Consider the following 18,989-nt stretch of genomic DNA (forward strand, 5'->3'; position numbering starts at 1 on the left):
TCTAAGTTTCAGAAATAAAATATAAATAGAGAGAGGCATTTACAATTCAAATATAGAACAAACTCATTAGGAAAAAGATTGGAAAATAAATAGCAGTTCCAGAGAGATGCTCAATATAATGGAGGACAAGAGTAAATGTCATGTACACTGTACAGAAGTTTTAAGTGTCTGATAGTATAAAGTTCTGTTGTAAAGTACCTTGGTATGAAGCATATCATAGTCATACCTACCATTTTGAAGAAATGAAATGTGGGGTTTTTTAGTTGTTACAAAATTTAGTCCGCTCAACCTTCTGAGATGATATATATCACTGTACAATTTTCTTCAACTCTTTCCTTACTTTTTCATTTATTCCTTGGTGGAAAGGGAGGTAAGGAAAAAAATGGAATTTTTCCCCTACTGAAGATGTTGCCTCTTTGGCACAGTTTCTGTTACATGTCAGGACATTGGTGGTACACAAGCACATAACTGCAGACTTCCTGGCTCCACAGTGTGAGTGTGTTGCTGTGTGTTGTGGGTAGCAGTGATAGGGAAAGGGTCTTGGGACCCTGAAAGGTCTTGGGGGGGTGTGGGATTTGGGTCTGGGGGCATCATGGATTGGAAAAGAAGATCCTTGGGGTTGGCGTATGGAATTTAGACGTGTCTGCTGATCCTGCTCCTCAGTTTGTTCTTGCTTTATATGTTGTTATTTGCTCTGCCTGGACTTCTGCAGCTCTTTTAGATAGGGATTCATCCAGTCTTTCTGGGAGGGTCAAGCTGGAAGTGTAGGTCCTCAGTATGATAAATCAGTAGGAAACAAAGTACTTCCAAAGGACTGTTCACATCTTGATGGGCAAAACTGATCTCTAGAGGTATCTCTCTCTATTTCTATCCTAAAATTGGGATAAACTACAGTGATAAGTCTCTGCCTCCATTTCTCAACTGTAAAATAGACATTACGGTAAGGGGGTGCAAGAAGACTGAAATTACTGCATTTCTACAGAAAAGAGCCATGAGAAGGTGTAAGTGTAGAGATAACAATTCAGAAGGGTTCTAGGCGTGAATTAAAAATAGTTTTCTTCCACTTCTTGTGCTGCTTAACTGTTGCACCTATCCTTAAATCCATGAAGACAGAAAAGAGTAGTGCTCATGACATGAAAAAAGAAGTATTTATCATATTTCTAAAACAATCTGTGATCACAGGAGAGAGACCAACCATTAAAAACATCAGTCTTTAAGGGGGAGAATTTCACATTAAGAGTTTCTTACTGAAACTGCTTTGCAGCTCTAGCTACAGCTGATTAAATGCTGACATGCAAAAACTGTCACCAAAGAAACTGTTGAATACTTAAGTCTTTACTGGGGTAAAATAAAGGAATATAGATCTCATGTACAAGGGCCTACAATCTTTTCCTGCTTGTACCTACTTGATCTGAGGGTCATTTAAAATGTATTAGAGGTTTAAGATTGGAATGCGAGGCTAATTTGAAACCTGGCTCTAAGATGATGGATTATATTATTATACTTCATACTGGTTAAGCAAAAGCATAGTGTCTGTATGACAAGAGGGATCCAAAATGAAGTGGCATTGCCTGGTGAAATAGCTGTTCCTTTTCACAGATAATGCTATATAATTCCACTTAGCTTTTTTATGTCCTCATGGCTCTTAAAGTAATGGAGACCTAGGGCAGAGGCTGGGTGAGGAAACACAAAAAGCTGGCAAAAACTCAGTGCTCACAGATTGGAAATCTCCTGGTTTGGCTTCAGACTGAATGTGGAGAACTTTCCAGTGCTCCCTCAGTTGCTTCCAATGTTTTCTTTGACGTATTTGGCCCCTGACCAATTTTCTCAACTGCTCCCAAGCCCTTTCTAATAGTCTCCTAACCCACTTGGATGTTCCCTCAGCTCCTTTATGCCTTTTCCATTGGCATGGATGTGAAGTTCTGCTGCTTCAGGAATAATGCTGAAGATAAATGTGCTTTCATCCTTTTTCTCAAAGGGGTTCATTCCCAGTATTTTACAGTAGCTGAATTCTGTTAATGTCATTTGAGATGTTCCAAATTTATTCTCAGTGGGGCCATGGGGAGCGGGCAAGCTTGGCATTTGAGTGTGAATGGTTCCCTCTCACATCACGCTGGGGCAGCGTGTTGGTACTTCTGAAATTAATTCTTTTAGCAAGATGAGTAGAGATGAAACAGTTAAAATGAAAGGCAGTCATAGAGAGACCAACTCCCACCCAGGAGAAGTGGGTGGTGTTGAGCCTTGTCTGTCCCTGTGAGAAACTGCAGAGAGAATGGTCCTTGTTTGGAGAGGCATCCAGGCACCCCTCACTGGGAGGATGATCGAGCTGGGGCCCTAAAGGACTTTTCCTAGATAGCACCTGGAGTATCAGTCCCAGAACTCTTTTGGGTTATTACTGTTTTACTAGGCAATCTGACTTTTTTTTGGCTTTTTTTTTTGTCTTTTTTTTTTTTTCGGCAATCCCCTTCACTCTCTTTTTGTGTCATTGTCCAGGCCTGCTTTTGACTTTGGAATAAGCAAAGTTAAAGTATCCCTGACCACGTAAATGCTGATTAGTGCAACACACACTCCATATCGCAAAAGATGTGAAACAAGTTTTGCATCTGCCTCTGTTTTGTCTCTGGTCTTCTGGCTGAAATATTAATCAGCATCACTCTGTCACCGTAATAGAGCTGTCTCGGTCTTTACGTTTGTCCTGGCAGAACTCCTTTCAGGTAGGAGTGTGCCCATGTGCCACTCTGTAGACCATGTTCCCATGTTTATCTTTCTCATTCATAGAGAACAACTTCAGGCACCTACAATATTCAGGTAATATAAATTTCAGTGCTAATTCATGATAAAAAAGGATAGTAAACAGTGTGGCTCTTTAACTGGTCTTGATGAAGCATTAAAGTCCTTGCTTACATGTACAGTCTTTATAAAGATAGGCAATTAGGTCTCACTTGAACACCATTAGCCATTTCAGAGATAATTACATGTTATTCTGAGGTCACTGTAGGTTGATGAAACCTCTGGTAAATATGATGTTGTTTGGTACAATGATATTGAATCCTGTGGTTCTGGTGAAGACAGAGCAGCTGTGAGGGAGAGTAACCAATGTGAACATGTCTGCCAACAGCCCTGCGTCAAAGGAATGCTCTGCCCAGCTTTTGGTATCCTCCTCTATAGCTATTTCCATATGTCTTGCGTAATAATTTCATTTTTGAAATAAAAAGCATAGAAGCATAGTTATTTTTATATGTAAATGTTTTTCTTTTTTAAAAAAAGCTCTAGCCCTGAGAAAGGATTTAGTGATGTGGATTAGAAGCTCACTTTCAAGTTTTATATTTTACTATTGGGCAGTAACACTCCATAAGAGACCAGGAATATTTCACAAACTGCACTTAAAATCTGAATTTTCTTTTCTGGTAGTGAATAGCTATATAATAGTGATGACTGAGGTAAACAGCTTATCCATAATATTGGATTCCTGAAATATTTGGAAGAGACTAAAGATGTTTTACATATGCCACCTTTCAATGTTAGCTCTGCTTCCTCTTGAATTTTCATGGGAATGAAAAAGAATATTCACATAATAAGTTTGGTTCTACAGGAAGGATTGTTAATTCAATTTAGAATACATTACTAGGGAAGATAAGTAAAGCTAGTCTGTATTTAAAAAAAAAAATACAATTAGGAGACTAGAGAGACTAAGGAAAAAAATATTCTTGCTTCATGATTTAGAAATTTATTCTCTTGGCATGTTTGCAAATGTGGTTTTAAGAACTTATCAAATGCTATGTTAAATATTTAACCTAAAAACTGCTCTGGTTGTGTAGTAAAAGGCAATGACAGAAAACTGCAGATTTTTGTGTCAGAAGTGACATTGTTTTGGGCTGTTTGAAAAAGAACGGGAACTTTAATTGAATAAGTAGTTAAAATGTTAGGCAGTTTCCAAAACTGCAGGTTTGAGTCCAGTAATTCTGTGGCCTTCAAACTGAGATCCTCTTTGCTTGAGTGAACTCTGCATCTGCAGCATGCCCAGAAATCTTGGACCTGCATCTAATGGTTCTAGAAAGGAGCAGCAACATGAATATGTTCAAGTAGCAGCAGTCCATGTTGGCTGACCAGTTCTACATATGCTTTGATTTTTGGGGGCTGACCATTTACAGTTACATAACAATAGTCTCTGTTCTGGTGTGGATGGGTCAGGCAGTACCACATAGAAGCCTGTGCTTATCCAAGTAGCCAACTGCTAAAAACTGCAGTGGCAGCCCAGCTGCCTGAGTTGCAAATTACTGAAGATAGGAAAATATATTTGGGAGGAATCTTTATTTATATGCCTTCCCCATTCTTATAATTTTTGTACTTATTTATTGCTGTTATAGATGGGTCTGTGCCATGGACTTGTGGTATAAACTGATATGGCTCCTTCAGCCATATGGCTATCTACTTCCCTGTTAAATATGATTGAAATCAGTCAGTGGATTTAGAATTAAAAGGTAGAGATGAGGAGCCAAAACCATATATATACAGCCTCATATATATGGAGTGTCATCACGTAAACATAATTTTCTTAGGAGCTTGTGTTGAAAATCTGGCATGAGTTGGTGATGGTATAGAAGACTTCTTGTGTTCTGAACTTGAACTGTAGGCTCCTCAAGACAGTAGGTTGTCTACCTGTTCTGTGTTTGTACAGAGCTAACAGAATATAATCCTGTTCTGTGCTAGATAGTGGATTAAATGTATTTGATATCCTAAAGTTACTCTTCTGTATGAATGTTTTCAGGGTCAATGTGTGAAGTACTAGGTTTAAAATGGTTTTGAATCTGGAAGCAATCACAACCTCTGCTTTCAAGACTATGCACTTATCCAGCTCTTGTGGATGGAAATACCTCTTAGAGAATACGATTTGAGCCATTACTGTGTCTTACTTTGAATTTTGAATTAATTCACTGTATGGAATTATTACTAATGTTGAAGATAAGTGCACTAGTATAGTCAGTGACTTCATACACAGTAAGTCCTCTTGTCTCCCAATACAATTTAGTTGGAAGAAATAGAAATCTAATTCTTTAAGTATTTTATATTAAATCATGTATTGCTTTTGTGAACTTTATTACCAGAGAGGAGTAGAAGCTTATACTGTGAATTCTTAATATCTTAAGTAATGGTTTAAATGTTTGCTTTTTCACCTTTCCTCATAATGCTGCATCAGAGTAAACCTAAATGCTCTTTTTCTGTTTAGTTTTCCCAGCATAAGCAAATTATGATGTAGTTATTAATAGTAGTATGGTAGTTTATCCACATAATAGCCTTGTAGTAATGTACCTTCATATTAATAATCTCCTGAATTTTATTTTTCTCATAAGAGTCATTGTTTTAAATAAGAAATGTGAAAATTAACATTGCCCTTAGCATGATGATTGAAGAGCCTGCTGCTGCAAAAATGGAAATGGCTTGAGGGATTGGAGCAGTAGGTGGTTGCCTATAATTTGTTAGGGACATTTTTGATTATTAGTTGTCAAAAAAGGTTTGGAGTTACAGGGGGTGGTGGTGACAAATTAATAGGCTGTGCCTAGAACATCTACATCTCCCCAGAATAGTTGTGGTGTACAGTAGAAGAGTTAAATAGCTGAAAAGGTGAGTGAGGCTGTGTTCTTGAGCAAAACAGCAGGTTATGTTCCAGTTGTACAGAGTATTAAGTGCTGGTTCAAGTGACTCTCATAAACACTTCTTTGGATTTCAGTGGGTTCATTCACATGAATTAAATTAACCAGATGCTAAAAAGTTTGCAGAAACTTGAATCTGTCTGAGGAGTTTATTTTCCTGGTAGCCCTGGCTGCCCAGAAGTATTTACAGCATGCTGTCACTTTCTAAAATGTTGAGAAAAAACAAAAACTGCAAAGTATGAGACTTTTGCTATTAAATTTATGAATAGATGCAAAAAAACCCAAAACAAACCAAAAACTTAAAATCACAATTGCAGGGGTCAAATAAAACTTTTTCTATCTACATGCAGATTCGTACAGCTAAAGAGAGATCTTTATTAAGAAAGGTCCATGTAAAAAAGAATCATGGAGGGAGCATGGGGAAAAAATAAAATAGTTTTCCAAAAGTTGATGTTTATTAAAAAGATAAGGATCTTAGCAAATACTCCACAGAAAGATAAAATATAAACACCAGGAAAAGTATTGATCTAGAATTCATTCCTTTTTCCTTTCTCAGCCCTCTTAGCTGACATGGTAATGAAAAGAGAGGATTAAAACAGGCTTCTTAAAGCCAAAATTTTATTAGGAAATTATTAAAAGCACATTGTGTCTTGTAAAGTGAAGTTGTGTTTTTTTCAGTCCAGCCTTGCTGCAAAGCATTTTCAGAGAAGAGCAACAGAAAAGGAGAGGGGATAAACACAGATCATTCGAACTTTCATTATTCACGGGTAATAATATCTGTGGAATTTTCCATTTGTTTTCCTGGTCTGTCATTCACGGAAAACCCAGTGCACTCCTGAACTCCTGAAGACAGGTATATACCCAGAAAGGATTTGGGATCCAAACTGCTTCAACTCCTTTGTTTGGAGAAGAGTTTTGACCTGTGACTACTGTAACAGTGAAAATCCACACAGGCAGCAACTGAGTTATAGAAGCAGAGAACTGACATGGGAGAATCAAAATTCTATTTGTGCTCCCCCCTCCCCCCCCAAAAAAGAAAATATAGGGAGGGGAAGAGAATGAGGTAGAGAAATTTGACTGGAGCTAGTTATTTCTTCCATGGAAAACTTCTAATGTACATTGCATTTGATTTTTAGAATCCTAAGGGATTTATCTTCCATACTGTGGCACATAGGGAGAAACATTGGCTTTATGGAGAAGCCTTTACCAAAGGCTTTGGTAAAGAAGCAGGTAATAGAGTACCAATTTTGTGATAAAAGCTGAAAGTTTTCACTTTCTTTTTTCTTTTTCAGTATTTTTGTCCAGAAGCACCATCAGGTGTTCATATGCCCCTAGCACACAACAGTAGTCACTGTTGTCACCTCCATTGTCATACTCTGGGAGAGAACTCAAAGAATTGTGGGTGAATTTAAGATAAAATGATTTTAAATGATTTCACAAGTCTCTGGAAGCCTGGATGGAGATTTCTATATAATCCTGTAAATCCATCTTTAAGTAAAAAATCTGGTAAATCTAATTCTCCATCATTGCCTAAATTTATTTTAGCTGTAAAATAATAACAGAAAAAGGTTAAGTTTATTTTAGCTGTCCATGACTGACGGGAGTATGAGCTGATTAAGAATCATATCCTTGATCATTGCTCACTTGCTGCTGTGCCTCTCCCCAGCCACAGGCCACCCAAGCACTTTAACTAGGAGAACCATGCGTATGAACCAGTGGCTTCAATCCAGCCTGTAAAATGCTCGTAATTAGAGTCTCATTAAAATGAAATCAGTGAAACAGGCTTCTGCTCTTAAAAATGATGGGTAGAATCCAGAGATCCTGAAGACCTTTATGCTTTCGTTGTGAAATAATTCCTTCTGTTCTTTGGATCTATCTGTTAATTTAGAAAAAGTACCATTATGGTTAGCAGGATTGCCTGAAAAGGTGCCCACAATCTAGAGGATGATGCTGTAAAATCTGTTAAATAGCTGACCTCCATTTTTCAGATACTGGGATGAAATCCAGTGGCAAAGTTGAAAGGATGGTCAGCCCCTCAGCAGCTTCATACTTCTTTAGTTGTGACAGGACTCTGCTGCTAATGGTGTTAGAGAATTCAAAGATGGCTCATTATGGCTTTGTTTTTCCTACTAAGTCATTCTCTCTACTCCAAACTGCAAAATAAGATATTTTAATTTTTACATGAATTTACCAGTCAAATTGGAAAGTACTGACATCTATTTTTCAGAGCTCTGCCTCAGTTTAAATCACCAATCCTGCAGTGTCAAGTTTTACTGCTTATGGCTGCCGTTTTCAGTTACCTGAAAGCTATTCAGCTGAAGTGTGTGGAACAGCAGTGGCTTTCTGGTTTGGTGTGTGCATCCCCAGATGAACTGCTGCTAGCCAGCAGTACTGTGAGCCTGAAAGTCTTTAACACTTCCAACAGGTGCTGAGTTACAGCAATAGCTTATCTGGAAGGTTCTTTGTTGATGCATCCATACAGGTTATGCTCAAAGCAGGTGGACTGAGGGTGACCCAAGAGGATTTTCTCTGTGTGATTTTAATCAGTTTAATTCAGGAATGAAACAGCAGGCTTAGCCTGTGGCAGGATGGTTCCAGCACACTTTCCAAAAATTACCTGAATTTGCAAAGTTGTAATTGTAAGATGTACAGAGATGAAAAAAGTTGGCTCACTAAGTTCAGGATTCAGTCTCCATTTCTGCATAAATGGGAGGAAACAAAGTGTAATCTCTTGTATTTTTAGGTATTTTTTCTTTTATTTTCATGTACCAAATATGCGCTCTTGTATCTCTTAAAAAAAAAACCAAAACAACCCGGATTAGTTTTTGTGACTTAAGAGGAATTACACTTGTTTGGAAAAGCACAGTCTGAAACTTCTTCCTTAATAATTGGAGCCAATAGGTGCTCCCAGTAGGGAAGTTTCTTTCTTTTTCTCCTTAATTGCAAGCACTAGAAAAAGCTGTAGTTAAGACACTGACAATACAATGAATAGCTGACCTGGTGGAATGTGCTTGGGCTGTAGCCAGGAATCTCATCCATAGATACACTCTCCTCTGGGAAATGGTTTCTTTCTCTTTGCTTTGTAAGTCCTGTAGTAACCTATTAATTTTTTTTTTTTTTTTTTTTTTTTGCTTTCTTTTAAGACAAACCTTTATTTTTATAAATAATCAAATTCCAAAAATGTCGTCTGGTAGATTGTGACTTTTTTGAGAATAGGAGGGAATAATACTGCTTATGAATTATGTATTGTTTCCACTTTTGCTTATATCAATATACATCCAAGAATATGTGTTGCAAATTTATGAGGTTTGGCTAACCCTGAGTGAGACTGGTATTATACCCCAGTTCTGTAAAACACTGCATTATTTCCACAGTATCATGTAATAACATCCATGGTCTGGAATTCTGTTCTCTCACAAGTTCCAGCATACAAGGAGTACAGGATAAATGTATCGTCGGCATATTAATTATCTGAATAACTGAAGTGAATGCCTACAGTTGCTGTTTGCTGGAGATTTAATCTGGTGGGCAGGAACAGAGCAGTGCCAGTTAAATAAGAGCTTGCTCCAAACTGTTGGAGACTGGTGTTCACCCCACATTAAAGAAAGCCTCCAGCTGTGCAAGGAACCAGCCTGTTCCACCTCTGTGGGGTTGCCATGGGCACATGGCTCTAAGAGTCACTAATATGGACTGACAGCAAGTGAAAGAAATCTGTAAAATATCTAAACATAAACCATAGCATAGCTTGATACAGTGGTTGTGGACTAGTGCTTTGCATTATTTGACCAGTGAATTTGTCACATGTTGAGCAGATGGAAAGCATTTCTTGCTGACACTTTTCATAGGGTGAAGATGTTTTGTGGATGAAATTTGCTTGTGTATTTTCTTGGCTGTTGGTGATGTAGATGAATAATTTACTGAGCATGGAGCTGGGTCATGAAGGGGAAAAAGTGATACTTCAAGAAATGAGAAGTGATAGCCATGGAAGTTGCATTGATGATCTTGTAAGGAAGATCAGAGCTCATTTTTTTCCTGATTTTTTTATCTGGATAATCAAAGTTAATCACCATTGTTTAACACTTAGGATTAAAAAAATAATTGTGTCTGTAGAGCTGCCTGCTAAATTTAAACTAGCAACCAGATTGGTTTTTCCTAATCAGAAAGTCATAAAGATTGCTTAGGGGATGTCATGTGGTGGTGGTATTTATGTGACAATTCCAACTCCACTGCTTATGTGAAATAGGCAATCTTTCACAGTCATCAGGTTTGCAGAAAACTTCAAGTGCTGAAATCACTCTTCCCAGAAAGAGAAATGAAAAAGCCAGGCTAAAAAGCAAAACTATTAAGAGTTAAAAATGAGGTGAAGTGCTGTTCAGATTTTCAGAAGCCTCACTTTTGTATTTTCCAAACTAATGCTGCTCATGATCTGTTTCTATTTGTTACATCAGTTTACATATTTATATCTATTTATGTTCATTTTCTTTTAGGTGATCCTGATCCTTACCAAGTATTATCATACTGACATGGGGAAGGTTCTGGAGAGCTCTTTGTGGAGGTAAGTTCTCTGCTTTTTCTATAACCTTCCCTCCTGCTGTTCTTGGAATAGATCCATCACTTCCCTTTTCAGACTGCTGCTGAGTTGAGTTGGTAGCTGACTGATGCTATTGTACTAAGATTATCCAGATTGTCATCAGCTCTTACTCCCTCTCTTGAATGCAGTTCCTGTAGTTGAATTAGAGTTTGTAATGAGTTTTAACAGTAGAGACAAAGAATGATAGAGAATATAAGGTACCTCCTAGATGCCACTTTGCAAGTTGCCATGTTTTTCCTTTTCCTAGAAATTTTGCATCAAATTTACTTTAAAAGTTTGAAAGTCTTACTGTGTTGGGATGTGTCTTTTAGGAGTTCTTGCTGCTTGAGTAGTGTACTGAGGTTAGTAAATAATCCTGCTTTGGAAGTAGTTATGATTGTCTGGATGAAATATACCAGCAGTGTAGGTTATATTGTGTTTTATGACAACTGGGAATAAATAGTAATCCAAATAAATTTCTAAATTGGTTCTTATTCTCATAATATTTGTGAATTAAGATACCAATATGCTTGTTGCCTGTGTGTACACAGATTGCATACTCAGGTGTACATCAGCACAAAAGCAGGGCTAAGGTAAGTCTATGTTATACTAGTCACACTGCTTATTTTGTCAGGTCTTGCTTGTATTTTGCTAAGGGGACTTGTTGTGCTCTAATATGGTTTTTTTTGGTGTGTGTGTGTCTCTGTATAAATTTTCCACAACAAATTCTTTCTAGACCCATCATGTACATTTGAAAAGCGAAAGTATGTCACTGTTATCGATAAAATGATACTGTGCCAGTATTTGCTCTGCTAGTTTTGCTGGTTATCTCTAGCAGTAGAAACAAATGACAGGAGATTTAAGCAGTCATATGTCAAAGTCAAATGTAGCTCATAAGCTTCAGGTCTAGAAACAAAGAGTTTATCTAAAACTTTGTGGCTTAGGTAGTTGTAAACTTCATGCTGTCCCAAGAGCTTGTATGGGGACTCGACCTTCAGCTGTGTGTGCAAGGACCTTTGCAGAGACCATCCAAGAAAAGGACTGGGTAAGGAAATAGGGAGTGGGAAAAGTCTGTGTCCAGGACATCTGCAAAACAGCCTTGTTACTTATTTTGAAAGAGGTGGCATTGCTTTAACCTTGTGGGGTTTCTCAGTGACAATGCTTCTGCAATACCTTGTTGTCATACCAGTGTCTGAATAGTGATCAGTCTGCCCGGGGGCAGTGGTCCATGCAGAATAAGGGTATTTTCTCGTAAAAAAGAAACTTCTAGTCTTAAAAAGGAGGTATTCAGGAAAGAGAGTAAGATCAAATGGAGACTGCTTAGCATTGACTCAAGATTGGCCTTTTTAGGGCTATGGTATTTCATTTGTAACTATGCTCTCAACTTGCAAGATACAAAATTATTTGCACATTTGTTTCTGTTTTAATTTTTTGTCCAACATCTTGTGCAAATAAGACAGCCAAACGACAGTTTGGATACTCCCAACTGCGTAAGCACACACTGCTTGCCTATTATTTGCCAGTGGCCCATACAACATGTGCAATACATTTCAAGTTTTGCAATCCATACTTCAGGGTATCTATCATAGTCTTTTAAACATTTTCAGTTGGACTCTTCAAAATAAACTCTTTGCTCTTTAAAAATAAACATAAACCAGGCTTCAGATAATGTTTCTTTCTTTTGAGAACATAAACACTTAAAACAAGGTCATTCAGACCTTGCTGACAGCTGGTGTAAAGAACCGGTGTGAACTGCATTCAAATAAAATCGATACTAGCATGCATCATCTGGAAATTGTGCCTTTTACTTACAAGTAACAGATGTACCAGATGCTTTAGTACTGGCACAGGTCATGGTACCGCCCCAAGGGCAGGGCATAGATGTCCTCAGGGCTCTCAGTGGTGTCAGGCTTTGGGGATGTGCCAGGTGCCCATGGCTCCATGAAACACTTTAGTGGGGCACAGATTGGGCCTCAGGGAGCTCTCCTTGGGTATATCTTGCAATTTCACAGGGCACAGCCCAGCCAGGGTCTGGACATCAGGATGCCTTGGGCCACCCACTTCGTCAAAATAGCTCCTGGGAGCTCACTTCTTGATGTGATGATAGCCAGAACCTGCTGAGCTGGGGGTGGGGATGAAGGCTGGGGCTTGTTGACCAGACAGGCTGGATGGGTTCTGAGTCACCTGGTCCAGTGGAAGGTTCCCTGCCCATGGCAGTGGGGTTGGAACTAGATGGTCTCTTCCAACCCAACCCAACCCATTCTATGATTCTATGGTTTCCAAACCCAGGATGGAAAAGCTGAAAGGAAGAGAATGAATAAGATTAGCCCTTGGGCCAGGGGCTGCTACCTAGCTGATCCATGCTTGGATATGTTCTGGGCTCACCTCCTTCCTCCACCTCAGCCCACGGTGACGTACAAGAGACATATACAGTTGTCAACCTGGAAGAGTTACAAAGTGCTTGGATCTGGAAAAGTGCAAATCAGACCAACTACTACAAAAGTATAAAATAGTGCCCCTCTCTGTTGAGATGTAGCTCACTATTTGTACTAAAAAACTGAACAAAGCTGCCTTTGTGGTCAGGGGACTTCTGTGTTTTTCCCTGAGTAAAATGGTTGGAACTTCACTAGTTTTTTTCACCCACATTTGCTGATGGAACTGGGGTGTTGTATTCACATTGGCAGCCTGCCCCGAATGCATATACATTTTTGAACTTTTTTGTTTGATTCTCTTTTGCATTCTTCTCATTTGTATCATACAAATATGCAGTAAAACAGGTGTGAAAAAAGATACAAGTTTTTTTTGTCAGTAGAGAAATGCCATTAATCTGTTTCTGTGCCCTAGGGGGAATAGACCCTCTCCAGTTATTTCCTGAATTGGTCCAATGTTTTTGTTCCTATCTTGCCTGGCTAGATAATACAAGACATGATATTTTCTAAGTCACTAAGTGTCTTGGTTTGAAAGACAGGTGTCTGCTAAGGAAGGCAGAAGCCTCCCTTGGAATGGCAGATGCAACTCCCTTCCCTCCAAGTTATTATAATTTTGAAATCAAGGGGGCTTTTAGGCAAAGATGTGGGAAATAGGAGTAACAGTTCTTTACTATTATATATCTATATGTGTATAACCAGTCAAACAAACAACAATAACTATGGCAGTAACAGCAAACAATCACAAACCCAGTCCCAGCCTTCTCGGCTGTCAGGCCCTTTCCCCTCGGGTGCAGTTCCGCTCGCAGCCGGCAGGGGCGCTGGCGGCTCCCGGTGAGCAGGGCAGGTGCGATGGTTCCCCCGCGGCTGCAGGGGGCGCTCCGGAGCGAGCTCGGGGAGCACGCGGCACCGGTGCCCTGGGATCCCGGGAAGGGATGGGACAAAGGCTTCACAAACCCCTGGGCAGTTGATCCCTGTGTCCAGCCGGACCCTCGGGAACAGCAGGCTGGAACAGCAGGCTGGAGTGGCAGGGACGAGCACAAACCCCTGGTGGCAGATGAGATGTATCCAAACGGGGAACCCCCCGGAGGTCTGGGCAGGCAGGGTGAGCAGGGCTACAACGCAGCGAAGGCTTGAAGCAACAGGGGGGGCAGGGCGGCCACAGCCCGGCTCCCAGCCGGGCAGGGAAGGCGGGTTTGGGATCCCAGGGCTTCTCCAGCAGAGAGAAAAGCAGCCGAAGAAAAAAACAGCTTCCCTCTCTCTGCATGCCGAGACCGACTGCCCCCACACACTCAGGTGAAAACAAAAGAGTAGCCAGATGCGCCCCACTCTGTAGCTAGCTCTTTTGTTTTTCTGAAGTACTCAGCCATTTGCTTCCCTGGCAACCTGTATGGGCAAAAATTCCTTTAACAGAAGAAAAAACCAGGAGAGCTCCTAAAACCCCAACACTAAGTGACTTAGTCATTAAGTGAAAGTAAACTAGTTTTATAAACAGATCAATTCTGACCAGGGTAGCTTTTTAATGTTAATGTCGCAATTTCTCTTTCTGGTCAGTAAATATTAATCTACCTTGGTGTTTATCAGTTATTTTGTGCCTTGAAACTGTGTCTTTCATCTTCTAAAACTTATTTCCACCTCATCTCTTTCCTTTTCTCTCATCACTCAGAAGAATTTTTTTCTCCTTGTTTAGTGGAACAAAGAATGAGAAAGGATGGTCTAGTGATACTTGTTTGTTCCTAGTGACCTGGAGCTGCAGTCAGACTTTTAAGAGTAATGGAAATGGTGGTGAAAAACACCAGTCAGAGGTACATGCCTGGGCAGGGGGTGAAGAAGATTTGGGTGGGTCTTGGTGACACATTTTTGTGCCTTTGCAGAGCATTGTCAGTGTGTAGGTAACTTACGTCTGCCCACACAAGTCAGGTTACAGGCTTGGGAGGCCTAAATTTGAATTGCCTTGCAATTTTTCATTGTTGCATAAATAGGGAAAATAGTGCTGTGTAATAGAACTTGTAACAAGTTTTTTACTACTAACAGCCATGTCTGGTTACACTAAAGAGGTGAAGACAAAATCTTGTTAAAAAAATACAAGTTAAATAGAGTTAAAAAATACCAGACTGGCTTTTTTAGTCAGCTAACTTTCCTAAGTTGCTTATTAAGTAGTTGTCAAGGTGTAAATTGTTTAATTATTTGACTCAAAATAAGGTAGGCAAATAAACAGAGATGACACTGGTTGCCTCTTGAATATAAACTAACGTAACTTTTGGAGAAGGAACAGAAGATTATTTTCAGGTCTACTTTTAGAGTTTCTAAACTGTGGTACATATTGGGAATACAGGTTGGTTGTCATGTAAGAGCTCATTAGCATAATGACAAACCTGAGAATTCAAGTACTAAAATTATCATCACATACATAGAAGATACTTTACATACTACAGCTGTTCCTGTCAGAGCTCACACACATATTTATCCATCACATTTACAGTAGGAAGGAGCTCCATCCAACTGACCATTTAGGTTGAGTATGTTTTCATACACTTTTTGGACCCATTTGTGTACAAATATACAGGTGCACATATTTAATAACCTTGGGTACCTGCTTGCATATGTTGAATGCCTGCAACTTTAGATGTAAGTATTTGAATTTTACAATCAAATAGTTTAACTTTGAATTAGCAATCACTAAGAAATTAATTTAACTTCTCTGAGTTAATTATTCCTAATAATGTCTATTGGAAATATTGATTATTATTATTCCACTTTATACATGGGACAACTGAGATGGTGGTATTACTGAAGGCTATGCAGTGGTGACTCAGGACTGTATGGCCATGGAATTACCTTCCAACCCTGTGCTTAGACTGGCTCAGAATCCTGTTACTGGTAGGCATGCAGCCTTCCCTTTCTTAGCTTGATCTAAGCAATGAATAATAGATGTTGCTGCTGATTGCTAATAAAGTTTTGATTGCATATTATCAAGCTGTAATGATACAGTAGTGCTAAAGTGGCTTGCTGTGTAATTGCCATTGTTCCCAATGGCATCACCATGTTGTTATTGCCTCACCACAGCAAAACAAATGGCATTACTTGATGTTAACTGCACTGTTGGATCCTCTTAGCATTGCCAGCTGAATGCTAGGTAGGCCTGTGTTCAGAGATGTTGGGTTGTTTTGCCCCATGTTATCAGTAAAGAAATGCTAAATGAAGAAACAGACTTCCCCAACCTCCTTAAATATTTTTGGATATCCCAGCTGAACTTTATGGGACTCCTTACTCTAGATGCAGCCTGAGGGGGGAGCAAAGTTGGAGCGCTGTAGGAGGAGGTTGTAAGGCCAGATCAGTGGCTGGGCAGGTGGACGTGAGAGCAGTCGGGAGAGCCTCGCAGACAGCATCATGCCTGCCAGATCTCAAGGAGTCAGGAATATCCTGTCTTTGGTGGTCCAGCTCTTTCTATCTGCACCCACAATAAGCCACCTGTTCAAGGACAAGACTCACTTGTGCAAGCCCACTGGCCATCAGGAGCGATCAGGGCACAGTGACTGCAGGGGGCTTTGGGCATTTACAGAGTGCAGACCTACACTAACGCTAAAATCCAGACTACAAAGAGCTGGAGATTCTTTTAAGATGGATACAGTGGACAACATATGACTCAGGAAAGTAAAATTTCCGGGTGGCTCACAGAATGAGTGAAAATGAATATGGACATTTGTTTTCAAAATCTGTGGACTTTTAGGTGAAACTCATTTCACCTGTTTCCTGAAATTAATTTAAAAAGGAAAACAAGAACCCTCAATGTACAGTTCAGTGCCCCAGTGAAATTTTTTGTATGAAGTACCGCTTAATAAATGAGCAACTGTATTCTGCAACAACGTGCACTTCCAGATGGCCTTACATTGTGGCTCTGCTTTGAAAAGTGACTTTGTAGAAATGGCCCCAAGGGATGGAGTTATTGAGTCTGTGATTTTCATATCAAATTTTCTCTTTCCAAGTTAAAAAAGAAAAAGAAATGGCTTTCTAATTATTAGCACAGTGAACTCAGCTTGGGATCTAATGTCTAGCTGTGCTTTCTCTAGCTAATGCATCATCCTGAGTAATGCAAGTTCTGCAATCAAAACAGGCTGTCCTCAATTATAATGTGCAGCTCTTTTGTGCTTCTATTATATCCTTATTTACACCAGTTCCACTGAGCAAAGGTTTTGGGCTGTAGTGTTGAAAAAGCAGTCCTACAATTAGAATTTTATTTCTGTTACTGAACAACAGATTTTTTATGCTTTGATCATATTTCCATATTCTAATAGTATTGCAAAGACTTTCATTGTTTTGCTAAAACTCAAAAGTGCACCATTATGAATTGAACTGTGCAGGAAAGTTTTTATTTTAAATTTATTTTGGACATTTAAAATGAGCTGTAAAACAGTAGTTAAAATGTGGATGTAGTGGGTTGAAGCATGTCAGCAATATTTTATTATGGGTTTCAGGTAGAAAAAATATGTAGAAGATAAAGGAAATTAAATAAACATGTCTTGTCAAACCTTGGAATGTGCAAGGTATTGAAGAGGTGGTTATTGATATTTTTAATGGGTAGTGGAATTGATTCAGGAGCACAGAGGGTGCTGATGTTGCAGCGTGTGCTCTAATGGACACATGACCTACCATCGACTTTCTGAGACCAAGGCCCAGCACACTGGCTTGGCAGTAACCTTGCTGTTACCTTGCTGTTGCACTCATCCTGCCACATGTTTTGGCTGTAGCTTTTGGCTTTTCAACAGAGGAATGAAATTTGGCCATGGATACTTAGGACTATTCTCTGAGTTGTGACCTGTAGACTCCTCTGAAAGAGATGTCTTTTAAAAGGCTCTCCAGTGCATGGGATTTAGCTTAGGCAGGTACTTTTATGTCTGTGTTGCCATAATAACATTTAAAGATTATTTTGATGTCTTAGTATGTATGAAGGTCTGAACTGAAAAAAAAAAAATCCTGCAAACAAGTAAAAGCTACCAAAAAAGTCTATCCAAATTTCTTTACTGAGTATCTGTTGGTCATAGATGAGAGTGCTGTGTCATAACTTCTTTTCCATGTCTTCGACAACTTGGAATAGTGATGATGATTTTGAATGTTAACATGTTTCTGCACTAGCTTGTGATCACAGAAAGAATATATGACATGAGGATTAAGATCCAGTTAGAAAGCTGTGATTTATGTAGTTAGGAAAGGGCTCTTGCTGTACATTTGTGTTTATTAAAGCCGATTGCAGCATGGCTGCTGAACATGTTAAATACATCTTGGAGCTGGGGAATTTTGCTGCTTTACAGGTTATTTTTTTTTTCCCCTTAATCCTCCTTCTGGAAAATGAATTAAGTCATTGCAAGATATAACTCATAATGAGTGAGCCAATTTATTGAGAAAGAATAACCATTTATTTTAAATGGCTTAAGAATCCTTTTCTATTGTTTGAGTAACTTGAGCCTAAGTAATAGAAATTCTGATTGCTTTAACTAGTGCTGCAGACTTAGTGGGAATTATACCACAGGTTCTTGGTCTTTTAAGTAGACTCTGTTTGGCCTGGACTGATGGTAACAGAATTGATCTTTCCTTCCCAACACCCATGCAGGCTGGTAGCAGTAGGATGTTTAGGAAAGTTGCTTCACTGGTGTTTCCTCAGGTTTGTCATGGTATCTTATTGAATAAGCCTCCCTACAAGAAATGATCCTCTTTCTTGCCATCCTCAGCAGACAAGTTTAAGGTGAGAAACAGGAAATGCTGTCTTTCTATGCATTAGTCATCCATGGGGCTTGTGATTTGCTTTTGCCCTCCATACCCTGCATAAAGGAGGGAAATTTTGCCTATGAACCCCTTCTATTTGAGCAAACTGAGAACTGCAGTGTTGGAGCTTTTATTGTGGCATGATTCCTCTGTACTAAATTCATATGAAAACAGTTGAGCCATCAGTTTTTTTGGTAATCAGAGGTACTTTGCTGCATTGTCATCCATTAACTCCCACTGTCAGCAGGCTGGCACAGCAGGGAGGTGCAGGGCCCATAACCTGGGGCAGATGGACTGACACCATATATATATATATATATATATATATATATATATTCCTTTGCCACTCTGTGAAATGAAATAAATAAGAAACCATAATCAAAGCAGCTAGTTTCATTGCTTATCACATTTTCATGATGATGAATGAGGTATAAAAACTGGGATAGGATATTTAGTGATGCTGCTGGTTCCACCTTCAGCCTACTATGTGGCCTTTTTTGAGAACCTGCCATTACTGTGCTTTCCTCACTTGGTCTTTGACCTGTTAGTTTCTTTGGCATTTGGAGAACTGGTTGTGGGATC

The 18,989-nt window shown here is 39.3% G+C and overlaps 1 protein-coding gene across 7 annotated transcripts in view; it reads left to right on the forward strand.

Moving 5' to 3' along the window:
• The window catches only part of SORCS2 (sortilin related VPS10 domain containing receptor 2), a 548,208-nt gene that overhangs the window by 164,166 nt on the left and 365,053 nt on the right, over window positions 1-18,989 (forward strand). For all 7 annotated transcript variants that reach the window (XM_042053480.1, XM_042053482.1, XM_042053478.1 and 4 more), the window contains exon 2: window positions 10,139-10,206. In XM_042053480.1, coding sequence (XP_041909414.1) covers window positions 10,139-10,206 — 68 coding nt within the window. The remainder of the gene's footprint in view (window positions 1-10,138; window positions 10,207-18,989) is intronic.

This window comes from Corvus kubaryi, unplaced genomic scaffold (assembly GCF_017639235.1).
Source record: "Corvus kubaryi isolate FWS band 111438036 unplaced genomic scaffold, C.kubaryi_AGA036_p1.0 split1-131, whole genome shotgun sequence".
NCBI lineage: Eukaryota > Metazoa > Chordata > Aves > Passeriformes > Corvidae > Corvus > Corvus kubaryi.